Source organism: Hirsutella rhossiliensis (assembly GCF_020360975.1).
Source record: "Hirsutella rhossiliensis strain HR02 chromosome Unknown scaffold00009, whole genome shotgun sequence".
NCBI lineage: Eukaryota > Fungi > Ascomycota > Sordariomycetes > Hypocreales > Ophiocordycipitaceae > Hirsutella > Hirsutella rhossiliensis.
The window spans coordinates 1160763-1174766 of NW_025408675.1; the positions used below are offsets into that span (position 1 = coordinate 1160763).

The window sequence follows — 14004 nt, forward strand, 5'->3', positions numbered from 1 at the left end:
GAGGCGAGCACGTTTCCATGCCTCGGGGTGGCGCACGGCGTCAGAGATCTTGTGCGATGGCAATGACGTTGACTGCCACCGCCAGTGAGTCGTGTCCATCAGAGTCCTCTCCCACCGACTGCTACCAGCTGCGTCTGCCGATCCGGATTGCAGCCACGAGAGACCGACGCTTCTGCTCTCTGCTATGGTACCTCTCTCTACATGAATATTTCCAGTGTAAAATGCGCTGCTGCCGAGAATAGGGTCGAGCCACGGAACTGGGACCGGCTATGGTTTGACAGGAAGCCTGACAGTACAAGTACAGTAGGTAGACCGCGGCCTGAAAGTCCCACTTTGCCTGGTAGTGCTGTACTGTACTGTACCTATAGCGGCGGCATATTGACAGCTGCCAAGGCTCCCTCTTCATTTCATACCTACTAGGTAGTAGAGAGAGACGTGGATTTTTCATCAATGGCATGACAAGGGAACGCGCATGCGCATGCAAAGAGGCAATATCCAAACGTCAACACGGCCCAAAGACCCAGGCAGGACTGACTGTACCGAGTCTTCCATCTTGCTTCTCCTCTCCTCTTGTCTGCTTCTTCGTCTCTTTCCCCCCAACACCTCCAGCCTCTTGGCCTGCAATCTCAGCGCGCGTCGTCGTCTCCTGTTTCCCTCGCACCGTGTCCAGCGACGCGTGCCACCGGACCAAGACCAAAACATGCATTTTTATGTCGCCCAACGACACACGACAGACCGACCGCCGCCAATGGACGCATGCCCCCCGATTTGGAGCATGTTCCCACTCTGACCTCACTCGGCATGCGGTGCAGCGTTGCGCAACTGCGGCTCTCCGTCGCCGCTGGTAGTTAGCTGACCGAGGGCCCGTGGCTGCAGCCGCCATGGCCTCTTGTCTGGCTGCCCGCTAGCTTCCCGCTGCATGAGTGCATCGCATCGTAGTTTAGTTTAGTTGCTTTGCTTGTGTCCGGTAGCACGCATGTTCGTGGCGCGCCAGAGCGTAAACACGGGCGCGCAAACAACGGCACATCTCACTCTGCTTGTCCTATTCTTATCCTTCTTCTTCTTCTCTCCTCCTCATCATCACTTCTTCCTGCTGATTCGTGATCGAGTCGTGGCACGTTTGGCCGCGTGTTTCAACTTGGGCTTAAGCTTCTTAGCCCCTTCGTCTAACAGCCTCAGTCCCCTTTTACCCCCCCCCCTAGGTTAATAATATCCACTACCCCATACTCTCGCCCTTGGTGCGCAGCGCAGAGTCAAGACTTGGCCTTCTTCTTTTGTGTCCTTCCCAGTCGACGTCTCCCTTTCCCACCTCTCTCTCTCTCTCTCTCTCTCTCTCTCTCTCTCTCTCTCTCTTCCTCTCTCTCTGGCTTTCTGGCTTACACGACGACCGACCGGCTGACCTGCTGTCCTTCGCTATCCCCCGTCCCGCGCCCTGCCTCATCGCCCGCAGCCTGCAGGTCCAGAAAGCAGTTCGGACTGCCGTGTGCTACGCATGTAGGCCGCTGCTTGCAGGCTCGTGCAGGTCGGCTTGTCTCCCATTGGCAAGCCTCGGCGTATGTGGCATCGATCCATCAACCATCGTCACCACCGCGGCTTCATCACCCTGCGGCCTCGTCACCTCTCTCGCTCGCCGTCGTCGCCCCCCTGCCTGCCTTTGCCCTTGCCCTGGTGTCCCGCGCCCCTGTCCAAGCCTACAAGCCTAGCCTGCCATCCTGCGTCCTATGGTCGGTCATTTAATCTTTCTCGAACAAGTCATCCCTTGCCTAGTTTCTCGCCCTTTTATCGGCGAATCCTGGGATCGGCGGCCAGCAGCGAAAAAAGCGGGCGCGGGCCAAAGAGTCGAAAGATTGGTTGGCCTACAGGCCTCCTACAGCACTGGGCGATCGCCCTAGCGGCTACCACCCACGGCCTGGTGGTATTATTTACCTGCCGACTAGCGGACGCGACAGGGGGAGCCCCCCTCGCCGGGCAGAGGTTCCGGCCGCCCATCCATCCATTTGGCATCTGAGTCGGCTCTGTTTTACAGGGGCCGCTCACCCCCCGTCATGGCCGCCTGCGCCGACCATTCGTCCGCTCCAGCTGTCATCTCCCCCAGCCTCCACCACGACTGCGCATACGACGACAGCCAGCCTCGGCGCCATGCCGTCCTGACAAGTATCCCCAGCGACCTCTCCTCCCAGCTCTCCGTCCCACGTGGCGCCACCAGCAGCAGCCCAACCCTACCCGAGTCGCCTGTACCACCCGCCGCGGCAGCACAAGCGGCAGCGGGAGAAACACGCAAAATCAACCCTGCGACGACGACGGCGGCCATTACAGCCACAACCGCCGCCACGCCCGTCCCCGTCGTCGAGCCCATCGCCGACGGCAATAATCGCTGGAGCCACTGGAGCCGCTGCAGCAGCAGCAGTGCCGCCGCCATCGACTCCCCGTCCTCGGCCGCAAAACAAACCCTCGGCCGCCTCAGAACCACTCCCACCATAACCACCAGCAGCACCACCAGCCTTGCCAGCACGCCCACAGACAGGAATCCCCTCATCGCCTACCGCTTCGGCCACCCTACCCTGCCTCCAACCCCTGACCACCAGTCGCCTTCGGCCATTCGCAAGACGTCGCCTGGCCTGGCTGCCCGACTCAAGGCGTTGGGCTTCGGCACCTCCAAAAATCCGCCCTCGCCCCCAACCCCCCAGCACGACAACGTCGGTCGCCTCGACGAGGACCAGCTGCGTCGCCTCGACCGGAAACTCCAGGCCGCCTCCTTCAGCGCAGTCATCGCCCGGCGCGGTCGGCCTTGGAAGGGCGCCGCCGCCCCGTCCTCGCCCCTCGACAACTCGCCCTCGCCCCTCGTCCTCGGCTCTCCGTGGCTGCCCGAGATCCAAAAATCGGAGCCCCTGGCCATGGACACGCACAAGTACCGCATGCCCGAACACACAAACGGCAATGGAACAAAGGTGACTCTCAACACTCGCCGCGAGCACCTCCAACGCAATGCCCGTCCTCCGTCCCCCGACGACGCCGTGCCTCCGCCGCCCCCGCCCAAAGACAACCCTACACTGGCCGTCACCCCCCCGGCTGTCATGTCTTCCGAGGACCATTTTGTCCCTGGCTTGAGTTCCTACTTTACCTCGGCCAACAGCCGCCCGGGCTCGATATACACGCTCTCCCGCGCATCCTTCGCCAGCCAGCTCGCTCAGTTGACGTCGCTGCAGTTGCCCGACCCAGAGTCCTTGTCTAGCAAGGTCTCTGCCATTCGCTCCGCCCAGGTCGCCGCCAAAGCTCTCATAAACGCCGCTGAGCAGATCCGGAGCTGGATCTCCAAGGCACAGGAAGTCATTGGCGGTCTCGACAGCGAGGATGACGTCGAATGGTCCGCCGCCGGCGGCAGAGAGGGCCTCGAGGAGGTGGAAAACGCCATTCACCGATTCGAGCACCTCATCAACGTCTACGTCGGCGCAATCGAGGAGTTGCAAGCCCGAGGCGACATCTCCACCGTCGCCTCCGATGACCTGAGGCGGGCCGTGACGCAAATGGAATCCATCCTCGACGAGTGGGCCCAGATCCGAGCCACGCTGCAGGTCGTCCGCACGCAGGTCGAAATCGCCATGGAGTGGGAGGAGCTGTGGAACAACGTGCTGGGCGACATTCAGGGCGAAATGGACGAGCTGAGCCGACTGGTCTTTGAGATGGAGGAGCGCCGCCACAAGCCCGCCGTGTCAGCCGCTGCCGGCGATGGCGTCGACATTGGCGACCTCGAGACCATTGTGGAGGACTCCCCCGGCGCCGCCTTACGCCAGCAAAGCTCCAATCGCCTCAGTCTCTCGGGACTACCAATGACCGCCAGCTCACCAGGCTCGCCGAGCCTCTCGCACGACGATTCCAGCCTCCTCGCCCTGTTCGCCAGGATGCAACCCCTCAGGGCCTCGCTTGACTTCCTTCCCATGCGCCTCTCGGTGTTTGAGGCCCGGGCCGAGAGGTCCTTTCCCACGGCCTGCGAGGAGCTCCAGACGCGACGCAACAGCCTCGATGCGGCCTACAAGAAGCTCGAGAGAGACGCCGAGTCGCTGCGCAAGGAGCTGGGCGAGGACCGCTGGGTCATCGTCTTCCGCGGCGCTGGGCGACAGGCCCAGAAGATGCTCGAGTCTGTCCAACGCTCTCTCATCAAGCTCCGAGAGGCTCTAGACGCCGGCCAGTACTTGACAAACCCAGCCACCATGACCAAGAAGATGGAGAGCTATGAAGCCAAGAAGACACACTACGGCCCGGCCATTGAAAGGATCTTGTCCATCATCGAAAAGGGCGTCAAGGACCGCTTCACCGTCAATGGCGAGATTCTGCGGCTCTTGAGCGACACGCAATCCCGATGGCAGACTCTCAAGTATCAGTTGAGGGACATGGACGCGATCCTCGAGGAGATCCAGGCCGACCGCAAGGGACAGCACCTGCGAGACTCGGTGTCAAGCATGTTGTCCAACGACCGTTCCACCCTGGGCAGCGGCCACGAAACCCCGGGAAGCTCCCCGCCGTCGTCGGTAATCATGTCCACCCTCGGCTTTGACCCGCACACCCCGGCTCCCAAGTCCAAGGGCCGCTCCCCAAAGCCAAGCCATAGCGCTCCTCTCCCCGGCGGCAGGAGGCGTTCATCTCTCCCCGCGCCAACCTCCGCAGTGGGCAGGAAGACGGCGCCTCGGCTGTCGACGATTGCCAGCTCCCCTGCCACCACGTCCGGGCCTCTCAGCAGGACGCCACGGCCTGATTCTGCACTCGCCCATCGCCCCCGCTGGAACGGCTCCACCAACGTCGCCAGCATCGATACCGGCCACAATTTCAAGCCCATGAGCCTGACTACGCCAAGCCCCTATGCAAGATCGACGCCAGGCGCTCAGCGGTCCGCCTCGTCGCTCTCGCCCCCCAGCGCTGTCACCAGGCTGCCCACTCCTCGCCGCAATGCCTTCACTCGCGCCTCATCAGAGTCGCCCAGCGTCAGAGACACGCCCTCGAGGACCAGCCACTCGCGCCATTCATTCCGTGAGAGGCTGTCGTCCCCTGGGCCCTACTCGCAGCAGACTCTGGCTAAGCCACGCTTGTTGACCAAATGCTCCATGTCGGCCCTGGCGACAAACCGCTCCGTCTCTCTGCAACCGTCTGTGTCGGATCCACCCCCCGACGCGCGATCCATCAACCGTCCCGCCAGCTCACTTGCCTTCATGCCTCGCCGGAGCAGCCTGCTTCCGCTACCCAAGGGTAAAAAGGAGGAAAGCAGCACGGTCCGCGCGAGCTCGCGGCTGAGTTCGGTCAGTCGCTCGGCCAGCCGCTCTAGCACGAACAAGACAACGCTCTCGGACAAGGACGGAAAGCCGAGATGGCGGCCTTGAGCCGATGATGCACGCACTCGATGCACTCGAGAGGCGATGCCTGCGCCCATCACAAGGCCTCACTGGATCTGACTGGCGAAGATTCCCTGTTGCCGCTAGCATGTGTCTCGAGCCTGGCGGGTCTCGGAGAGCTCGCCACTTGTTTCTTCGAGGGATAGACATCCCTTTTTTTTCTCGTTTATAGCGCGGCGCAATGGGTGTCCAAGGCTACTTGACACGCGCGGCGGAGTTTCAGGCAAATCAACCCGGCGGCGTCACCTCACGCCCTTTCTCTCTACCGGACCGTACTTTTCGTGGCCAACGATTCGGTGTTTCAGTGGCCCTTGACAATATTTGTCTCTCACTTCGAGTTCCCCTCTTTTCCTCCCCGTTGCCACCTGGTTTCCCCTCAGCAGGCCTCCGCCCCTCTGGCCCGCCCTTTCGATTTCACCACCCCCCCGGCCCCCCGATCTAGAACGGGGCTCTGCCTCGTGCTCTGGCGGTTGAAGTGTGTGTACTGATCAGAGATGGTTTTGGAGGAGGCACGGCGGCGGGGCGCACGGCGAGTGAGGCTTGTTCTGATATACCCCGGCTCTGCGTTCCGTCTGCTACGCTGCAGATGGTCACAACCGAGCTGAAGATGTGTAATAGCTCTTTTCCTTCTGCTCTCGCATATGAAAATGCAACAAGAGGAATATGTTCATGTGATTTATTTACCTGAAGCCTCTCCTATCCGTTCTGCCCCGATGAGTGCGAATTGGGCCGCTCCGCGTGGCACGCCTTTTCTCCGGTCCTCATGGAAGGAAGGGGCCCGCGAATTGTTTCCCGTTAATGGGTTGGGTATTGATCAGCTACCAGATATAACACCCTCAACTCCCAAAATATGACCGGGTCGTCACCGCTTCGCCCCCCCTCTTGACGATGCAGCTCTCGCACCGTCCTCGACAGGACCATTCCCAAGTAGCACTGATGACGAACCCATCCGTTCCAAAGCGCCCAAGCCCAGCTGCGCCCTAAATTCGTTCAAGGCCGTCGCCCGTCCTTCGTATAAACAATTATCGCATGCCTACCCCGTCAAGCTCCCGTCTTCGCACCTCTTTCTCCTTTTGCCCAGCACTCGCCCCGTGTTCGACCATGATAGAAGGACATTCCCGGCCCTGATTCCTTGGCAGAGCAAAAGTTAGGGAGGGGGCAATCGAAAACAGCTCCTCATGTATCATTTACAGAGGCATCAGCCCAATGCCTCCCCCAGACTTCTTGACGATCTTGCCATCCTTCCTCGAGCTGCCGCTCATTGTCGACCGCGACGCCGTGGCTGAGGAGCCGCCGCTAGCCCTCCTCCCAAAGCTACCGCTCTTGCGCCTCGTCGACCCGCCGGCGCCCTTCTTCTGCCATTTCTTGCCGGAAAACTTGCGGCTGCCGCCCTTGAACGAGGACTTGGGCGCCTTGTACTGGGTCTGCTGCTGCTGCTGGCTGTTGAGACCCTGAAGCCTGCTGTGAAAGGCTTCGACTTCCGGCCTCGGCCTGGCGTTGAAGTAGTGAGAGTCTTCGCCCGCCGCCCCGTCCATCAAGTCCACTTCCATTTCCATGTCCGAGCTTATTAGATCAACAATTTCCTGACTTCCTGGGGCTTCGTCGTTTGCCTCGGCGATTTGTTGGTACAGTTCGTGGTGCTGGCGCAGGAGTGGCAGTAGTTTCGGCCCATGTTCCCTGACCTTCTCGGGATCGATGCCAGGGATGCGGTTCATCTTTTCAAGGGACGTGGTCCAGTTCATGGCCATCTCTCGAAAATCGCGCTCCGTGAAGAGGGGCCGCCTGAGCTCCTTCTTATTGCGAATCTGTTCCTCCAATTTCTGGGCCTCTGGCACGAAGGCATTGACAAGGTCTTGGTGTATCTCGGAAAGATTCCCCAGTCGCTCGTCGGACGTTATTTGGGGACTGAATTTGTTTTGAGAGGCCGGTTTAGCCGGACGATGCTGCGGCAAGGGGTCAAAGGCGTCATCCTCGTTGTCGTCTTCCCGCATTTCATCGTCTGAGACAATGAACCCATCATTGCTATAGCCGTGCGACGTCGTGGGCAGGTCGCCTTCGTCTTCGCTCTCCACCACCGCCCTTGCCCGAGACTTGCGTCTGCCCATTGGCGATGACACATATGTCGACTGCATCGGCGAGGCTTCCTGGCCCTTGCCCTTTTTCGCAGCCTTGGACTTGGACTTGGAGCCCTTGGGCTCCTCGGAGACTTGGATCGTGAGCATGAGCTTGCGCTGCTGCATCAGAAACAGGCGCGCAGTCGGCCCAACCTGAAGATACTGTATGGCTACCCCGTAGTTGCCAACGACGTTGTTCTCGCGGAAAGCCTTTTCCGCAGACAGGCGATCGATGACCCGAACAACCTCGTGTTTCTTGAGACCCTTGGCCATACCATGGTAATCGTCAGAATTCTGTTGCTCGTGGTTGGGGTACTTCTTTCCCAGCAAAATGTCGGCACACTGGTTCGCCGTTAGTCTTCTCTGGTTCTGGACGACCCGGATGGCAGCGATGGCGTATGTCGAGAAATCTTGCTGCTCAAAGACGAGTCCGGCCTGGCAGTTGTCGCACGACTTTTGGCACTGCGCCGGCATGAAGTCCTCTCCGAAATAACGAAGGACCTCTGTCCGCCGGCAGTCCGACTTGTTGTCGCAAAAGGACGTGACTCGGTTCAGCATGACCATTTGCCGCTCCTTCTGCTCGTCGTTGCCCTCTCCATCAGCTATCAGTTTCTTGAGGACCCTTATGTCCCCCTTTCCGTAAAACAGAATGCAGTCGGAGGGTTTTCCGTCTCTGCCTGCCCGGCCCGTCTCCTGGTAGTAGCCCTCCAGGCTCTTGGGCAGCCCGTGGTGCATCACGAACCTCACGTCTGGCTTGTCGATGCCCATGCCGAAGGCTATGGTCGCCACGACCACCTTCACGGTTCCTTTTTGCCAGGCTGTTTGAACCTCAACCTTCTCTTGAGGGTCGATGGCGGCGTGGTAGTGTCGCGCTGCTATCCCATTGTCGCGCAGCTTCTCGGCAACGCTCTCTGCCTGCTTTCTGGAGATGGTGTAGACAATGCCTGTCACATTCCGATACTTGGCCTGTATCAAGGTGGCGATCTTCTCCATTGCATCAGCATTCGACGTTTTCGTCCGGACCTCGTAGTACAGGTTGGGGCGGTTGAAGCTTTGCGAGAAGGTCTTGCAGTTTGTCATTCCCAGGTTGTGCCTGATGTCCACAATGACGTTCTGGGTTGCCGTGGCCGTGAGCGCCATCACAGGGACCTCGGGAAACCTGAGGCGGACCTGTCCGAGAGTCTTGTAATCCGGCCGAAAGTCGTGTCCCCATTGACTCACACAATGGGCCTCATCGATGACGAGCCGGGCAAACTTGCCCTTGCGATACAGGCTCTGCATCCCACTGTTGAAGGCTGCGTTTTTGCTGACCATCTCGGGAGTAACGTAGAGCAGCTCAATGAAGTGTTCTGGGCTGCGCTCGTTGAATGCGCTCATCACCTGCCTCTTGTACTCTGCCGAGCACTCGCCGTTGAAAGCAACAGCTTGGATGCCCAGGGCCTTCATGTGATCGACTTGATCTTGCATCAGACTGAGGAGGGGCGAAACCACGATGGTGACGCCCCTCGTCTTGCCTGTCCGAATCACCGCTGGAAGCTGATAGCAGAGGGACTTGCCGCCGCCCGTGGGCATCAAGACAAAGGCATCTTCCCCAGCCAACGTTGCATTGATCGCCTGCAGCTGGTTGTGGCGGAATCCCTTCATCCTGAACCGATCCTTGAGTATCTTCTGTACTTCGGGAGACCACGAGTGCTTCATGAGCTCCGGGGGGATGCTCAGTGGAGGCAAGACCGGCGCCGCCTGTCTTCTTGAAGGGTTGCGTGCCTTTGCCGGGGGCAAGACGTTCCCTGATGTTTCCAAAAGGACCCGGTGAGACCCTTCGTACGATTCTCCTGCGGACTGACGGGTCTCATAGTCTTGGGCAAAAGCCAACATGGCGTCGTCGTCGCTGAAGTCGCTGAAATTGTCATCGGCAGCATGGACGCGACTTCTCGGTGTCGTTGTGCCACGCATCTCCGCTTGTGTGGCTCTTCGACGGACCACGGGAAGAGCCATCATCTCGTCGTCTTGAAAATCCGAGATGAAACCCGCGTTGGCGTTGGTGTCGCTCGGTTTTTTCGACCTGGATCGACTGAGGGCCTTCAAGGGGCCCGTTGCATCTCTTGCGAGCGGCGGCTTGGACCAATCCTTGTCGTCTCGAGACGTTGAATCATTTCGCGAGATTGTCGCTGCTGGTGGTACGAAGTCATTCCGCAGGCGAGACTGCGACGCAGCGGGCAGTTGTGTCTGATGGACGACCTGTGTCCCGGTGGCCCTGGCTGGTAGCGATCCTCTTGGGCTTCGAGATCCCTCGATCGTGCTGCCGTCAATGGGCTGCGTGCTGAACACGACGGAGCCTCTATTTCTCACGGCTGAGGCAGAGTTCAGCACGGGCTCGGAGAAGATTCCCTCATCCAGCCCAGCCTCGGACAAGGTCAGGATAAGCTGCTGCTCCATTGTCTGTACCTGGTCGGTGAGCTCGTCGAGCTGAATCTCGTCGTCGTCAGTATCGAGCCCATCTGCATAAGATTGGGCGATTTGCTTCGCAAGTGTTTCTCGCCGTTGGCAAATCGATCTGTACGAATCCATGGAGTTGGTCAGATCTTTGACGGCAGTTTGCTGTCTCAGCAACCGCTCCTTCTCGGCCTTGACCTCGCTGCGCCTCTCCTTGGGCCATCTTTCGTTGATCGCTCGCATAAAGTCTTGGCCATTCTGCAGGACCTGCGTCTCTAGCAGAGCATGTCTTGTGCTCAATGCTTCCGGATTGGCCGACAGAAACGTAAGGAGCCTCGGCGTCTGGCTGGAAGGGGGAATGCAAGGATCGGGTGCCAAGGCACCAAAGGTACTACCAGCCGCACTCGTGCAGCTGGCACCTGAGCCTCCTATTCCTTCTGGTGCGGATGTCTTCCAAGAAGCGTCTCCATAACGCGAAGGAGCCGGGACATCAAAGTCGCTCAAACCATCGTGCCGTTCGGGAGGTGGGTCCGCCGGGGGTTCTGATTCCACAAGCCTAGACTGGCTGCTAGGAGCCTCCTTGGAAAGCCGGTTCACTCCCATGTGAGACGGTGGCGTGACGAATTCGTCTTCGGAATCGGGTACAAAATCGTTTTCCCTCGGTTTGTCAGCCTGCTCGGCCTGTTGGAACGCCTCCTCCTCGGAAGACAATGGAAAAGAGGGCGCCTCGACGGCTACTTTGCGTTTTTTGTGGCTGTCCCTTGTACGTTCAGTTTGACGGTTCGTGCTGGGCGTTTGATTGATTCCGGAAAGCTCGCGTCGATCCGCTATCCGCCTTGACGGCGAAGATGCTTCTTCCATGACACTCTGGAGAGCGCCGCTTCTTCTCGCGTGAGCAGATTGGCCGTCGACGGGTTCCTTGCCAGCTCGACCTCGCCGTGACTGAGCACTACCCGAGGCGTCAGCCCGACGCGCTGCAGATCTTATCCGGGGTGTGGACGTGGGCGGGTCTGCCCCCAGTAGCTGATAGACATCGGGGAACTGTTCTTCGTGGCCATCCTCATCACTGCCGATGCCGTCGCTTTTTCGCTTTTTGGGGGTCTTGGACGGCACCGGAGACCATACCGCCGACTTTTCATCCCATAGCCTGACATCATCTCCAAACTCGAGCGAGCCGGAAGAGGCGGCGGTGGCTTCGGTAAGATCCATGCATTCCAAATCGTCGGCATCAAAGTCAGTGAAGTCGAGGCTGAGGTTCGGCGAAGGCGCCCGCCGAGGACCCTTGTCTAACGCTAAGGCGCGCGACCCAGGAGTGTTCGTGTGTCCTGCGAGTAAATTGTCAGCACGGTCAGCTTTCTACATTGCTTCAGTTCACGGACCTTGACCGGCATGCTGCTTCCCCCGCCCATCGCTTGTCGTGGACGGGGTTAGGAGTTGTTGCGGCAGCTGGGATACAAGAAGCGGCTTCTTGGATTTCGTAGTCGAAGTCAACCTCCCCATGCTGCAATCCTCCACGACAACTTCGTGGGTGACGACCAAGTCATCCCCTCCCCCGGCCAATTCACAGGCCTCTCTCGAGGCAGGATGGAGAGTTCTGGGGCCAGGTCGAGGCGCAGAGACGGACGAGGGCCTGGATCGAGTCCTCGTCGGGGGCAGCGCCCTTCGCGATTGGGACAACTGCTGGGACACGGGGTCGCTGGCACTGGGATAGGATCGAGGCGCAGGCTTGGTGGATGTGATGTTGCTCAACAGCCAGGTAAGGTGCTCGGCGAGGTTGTTTCGAGTCATGAAGCCGGCGGATGGATGCCAGGCGGTCTGTGGATTGCTGACTCCGGAACCATTTGAAGCCGATGCCGCCTTGGTTCGGTTTGAAAGTGGCTCGAGCTCGGACTGTTTTTACGCGGGAGCTTGATTGACGATGGAAGAGTTGGCGTCGCAGTGCCGCTCGACGCGCCGGTTAGTCAGCGGATGCGACGGCACGTGACTAATTTGCTGCGGTGCCTGCACAGTAAATTAGGAGTAGCCGCAGGCTTACGTGATGCCGGTCATCGTCGCTCACACAATGGGCTGTTTCTCAAGTACGCGACCATGTGTACTTGGCCTAACGGACATTCGGTGCAGAACATTTAATGAAACGGGCGCTCTCCTGCCTACAGCTTGCTGTTATGCACCCTCGTAATGCCAATATAGCCCCTAATCCTCATGCTAAACTAAGATGGCAAGGTGGAGAAGAAACATCTACCGTGGGCTAATTGCCTCACCTCGCGGCTGGGCACGGCTGTCGGGGGAAGTCGGTGCTAGCCGCGAACCGTTCTGTCTGAATTCCCGGCGGCCGGGCGGGCTCCGAGCCGGTCGGCTGTTGGCCGGTGCCCGTTTCCGGACCGTCCACGGCGAGGGGGTGAAGATGATTGGCCCGCAACAAAGATCTCCGTGGCTTTCATGCGTACGGTGCCTCGTACTGTACCGCAGTTACTGTGCTGTACATTCGGGATTGGCGAATCAGTCATTACTCGCGACGGGCCGCCGCCTGTCACTGCCGACCCGATCAACAGCTCCATCTTTCGCCCTGCGGCAACGAGCCGGCTCGTCTTTTAGCTTTCCTTGTCACCAACCGCTCCTCGGACCGTCGGGTCTGTCAGTCTAGTGCCACAGAGCGCCTTATTTGTCCATCATGCCCCGGCTGTCGGTTCCGGGTGCGCCAGCGTCTCTGGTTCAAGGCAACGGCTGGCTGGAGCCGCCAGACTTCCTCTTAGCCGTTGACCGCGTTTTCCTTCCAACCTGTTTCATCCCTCGCTTGGCCGCACAACATCTTTGTCTCCGAATCTAAACCTTAACTAACACCATGTTATGGCGTCTGCCGCTCCGAACTACAAAGCACAAGATGGCCTTTGACGAGAAGAGCGGTCAAGCATCTGAGGATCACTCCCAGGGCATCATGGCAGAAACGAGGACCAACAGCGAGCGTCTGGCGAAAAAGGGGCGGCTCTTGAGTAGCTTGACCGAGGACATCCGGTCTTCTTCGTTCGCCGAGTCGCAGCTCGTCTTCCTGACGTTTTGCACGGGCATGCAAGGTAAGAGGGAGACAAGTTGCGGAATTAGCAGTTGCAAACTAATTGGCCCCTTAATCGTCAAGATGCCACCACTTTTCCCGACTATCACTGTTTCGCGTCTAATCAAACGGGCAACACCGTTTTTCTCTGCCTGGCCCTGATCCTGCCGCAACTCGATGGCGAAGCATTCATCACGTCCAACATCGGAATGGCCCTGGGCCTGTTTCTGGGGGCTGGCTGGCTGACTGGCCAGTTGAGCCACATCATCGGGCCTCGGAAGCGATGGTGGCTCCTTGTTTGCAACCTGATCCAGAGCGGCCTGGTGCTGGGAGCGGCAGCGATGCAGTATCGATACGGAATCGAGGACCGGGGCCCCAAGGCGCTCGCCGTCGTTGGCCTGTTGGCCTTTGCGGCCGGGAGTCAAGTCGTGCAGTCGCGTAGCCTATGCCTTACGGAAATAAGCACGGCTATGGCGACTGCAGCCTGGGTAGATCTGATGATTGACCCGCGGCTCTTCTCGCTGGAGAACCGGCCGAGAACCCGACGTGTCGCCTTCCTCCTGGCTCTGGTTGCGGGTTCTCTCATCGGCGCCCTCATCTATCGAGAGGTCGGTTCGGCGACGGCCATTGTTGTTTCCGGGGCCGGGAAGCTCGTCGTCACGGTGCTGTTTCTGTTTTCGCCTGCGGAGGAGAAGGGGCCGCGAGAAGAGTCACAGGTATGATTGTTGGTGGCGATGACACTGCTTTTCCTCTGTCTTCTGCTCTCTCTGCCCTTATTCTTTGCCTCTTGCTGCTGGAAATTATCAGCGGGCCAGAGGACAATCTGGAATTTCCGAGACTTTAGCTCGGCACGGCGTGGCACGGCGCTGCATTGTGTCGTTCTTTTCCTCTTTTATTCAGCATTCAGCAACAGATACCACGATACCATGCATCTAGACAGGGCAACAGAAAAGCGATTTCCGAGACCAACAACGTCGCATGTGGCGTGATGCGTGAAACGGGACTGCTGCCTTTAGCGACTAACCAA

At 59.2% G+C, this 14004-nt stretch overlaps 3 protein-coding genes across 3 annotated transcripts; 2 read left to right on the forward strand and 1 right to left on the reverse strand.

Moving 5' to 3' along the window:
• Positions 1-2045: 2045 nt before the first annotated feature.
• On the forward strand, positions 2046-5369 carry HRG_08062 (cortical protein; the record flags this gene model as incomplete). The annotated part of the gene is made up of 1 exon (XM_044866533.1): positions 2046-5369. The coding sequence occupies one exon, from the start codon at positions 2046-2048 to the stop codon at positions 5367-5369; it is 3324 nt and encodes a 1107-aa protein (XP_044718422.1).
• A 1199-nt stretch (positions 5370-6568) lies between these two features.
• On the reverse strand, positions 6569-11716 carry HRG_08063 (DEAD/DEAH box helicase domain-containing protein; the record flags this gene model as incomplete). The annotated part of the gene is made up of 3 exons (XM_044866534.1): positions 6569-11253; positions 11308-11374; positions 11465-11716. The coding sequence occupies 3 exons, from the start codon at positions 11714-11716 to the stop codon at positions 6569-6571; spliced, it is 5004 nt and encodes a 1667-aa protein (XP_044718423.1).
• Positions 11717-12809: 1093 nt separating this feature from the next.
• HRG_08064 (uncharacterized protein) lies at positions 12810-13699 on the forward strand (the record flags this gene model as incomplete). Its single annotated transcript, XM_044866535.1, has 2 exons — positions 12810-12999; positions 13062-13699. 2 exons carry the CDS (start codon positions 12810-12812, stop codon positions 13697-13699), a joined length of 828 nt encoding a protein of 275 aa, XP_044718424.1.
• Between the last annotated feature and the right edge of the window lie 305 nt (positions 13700-14004).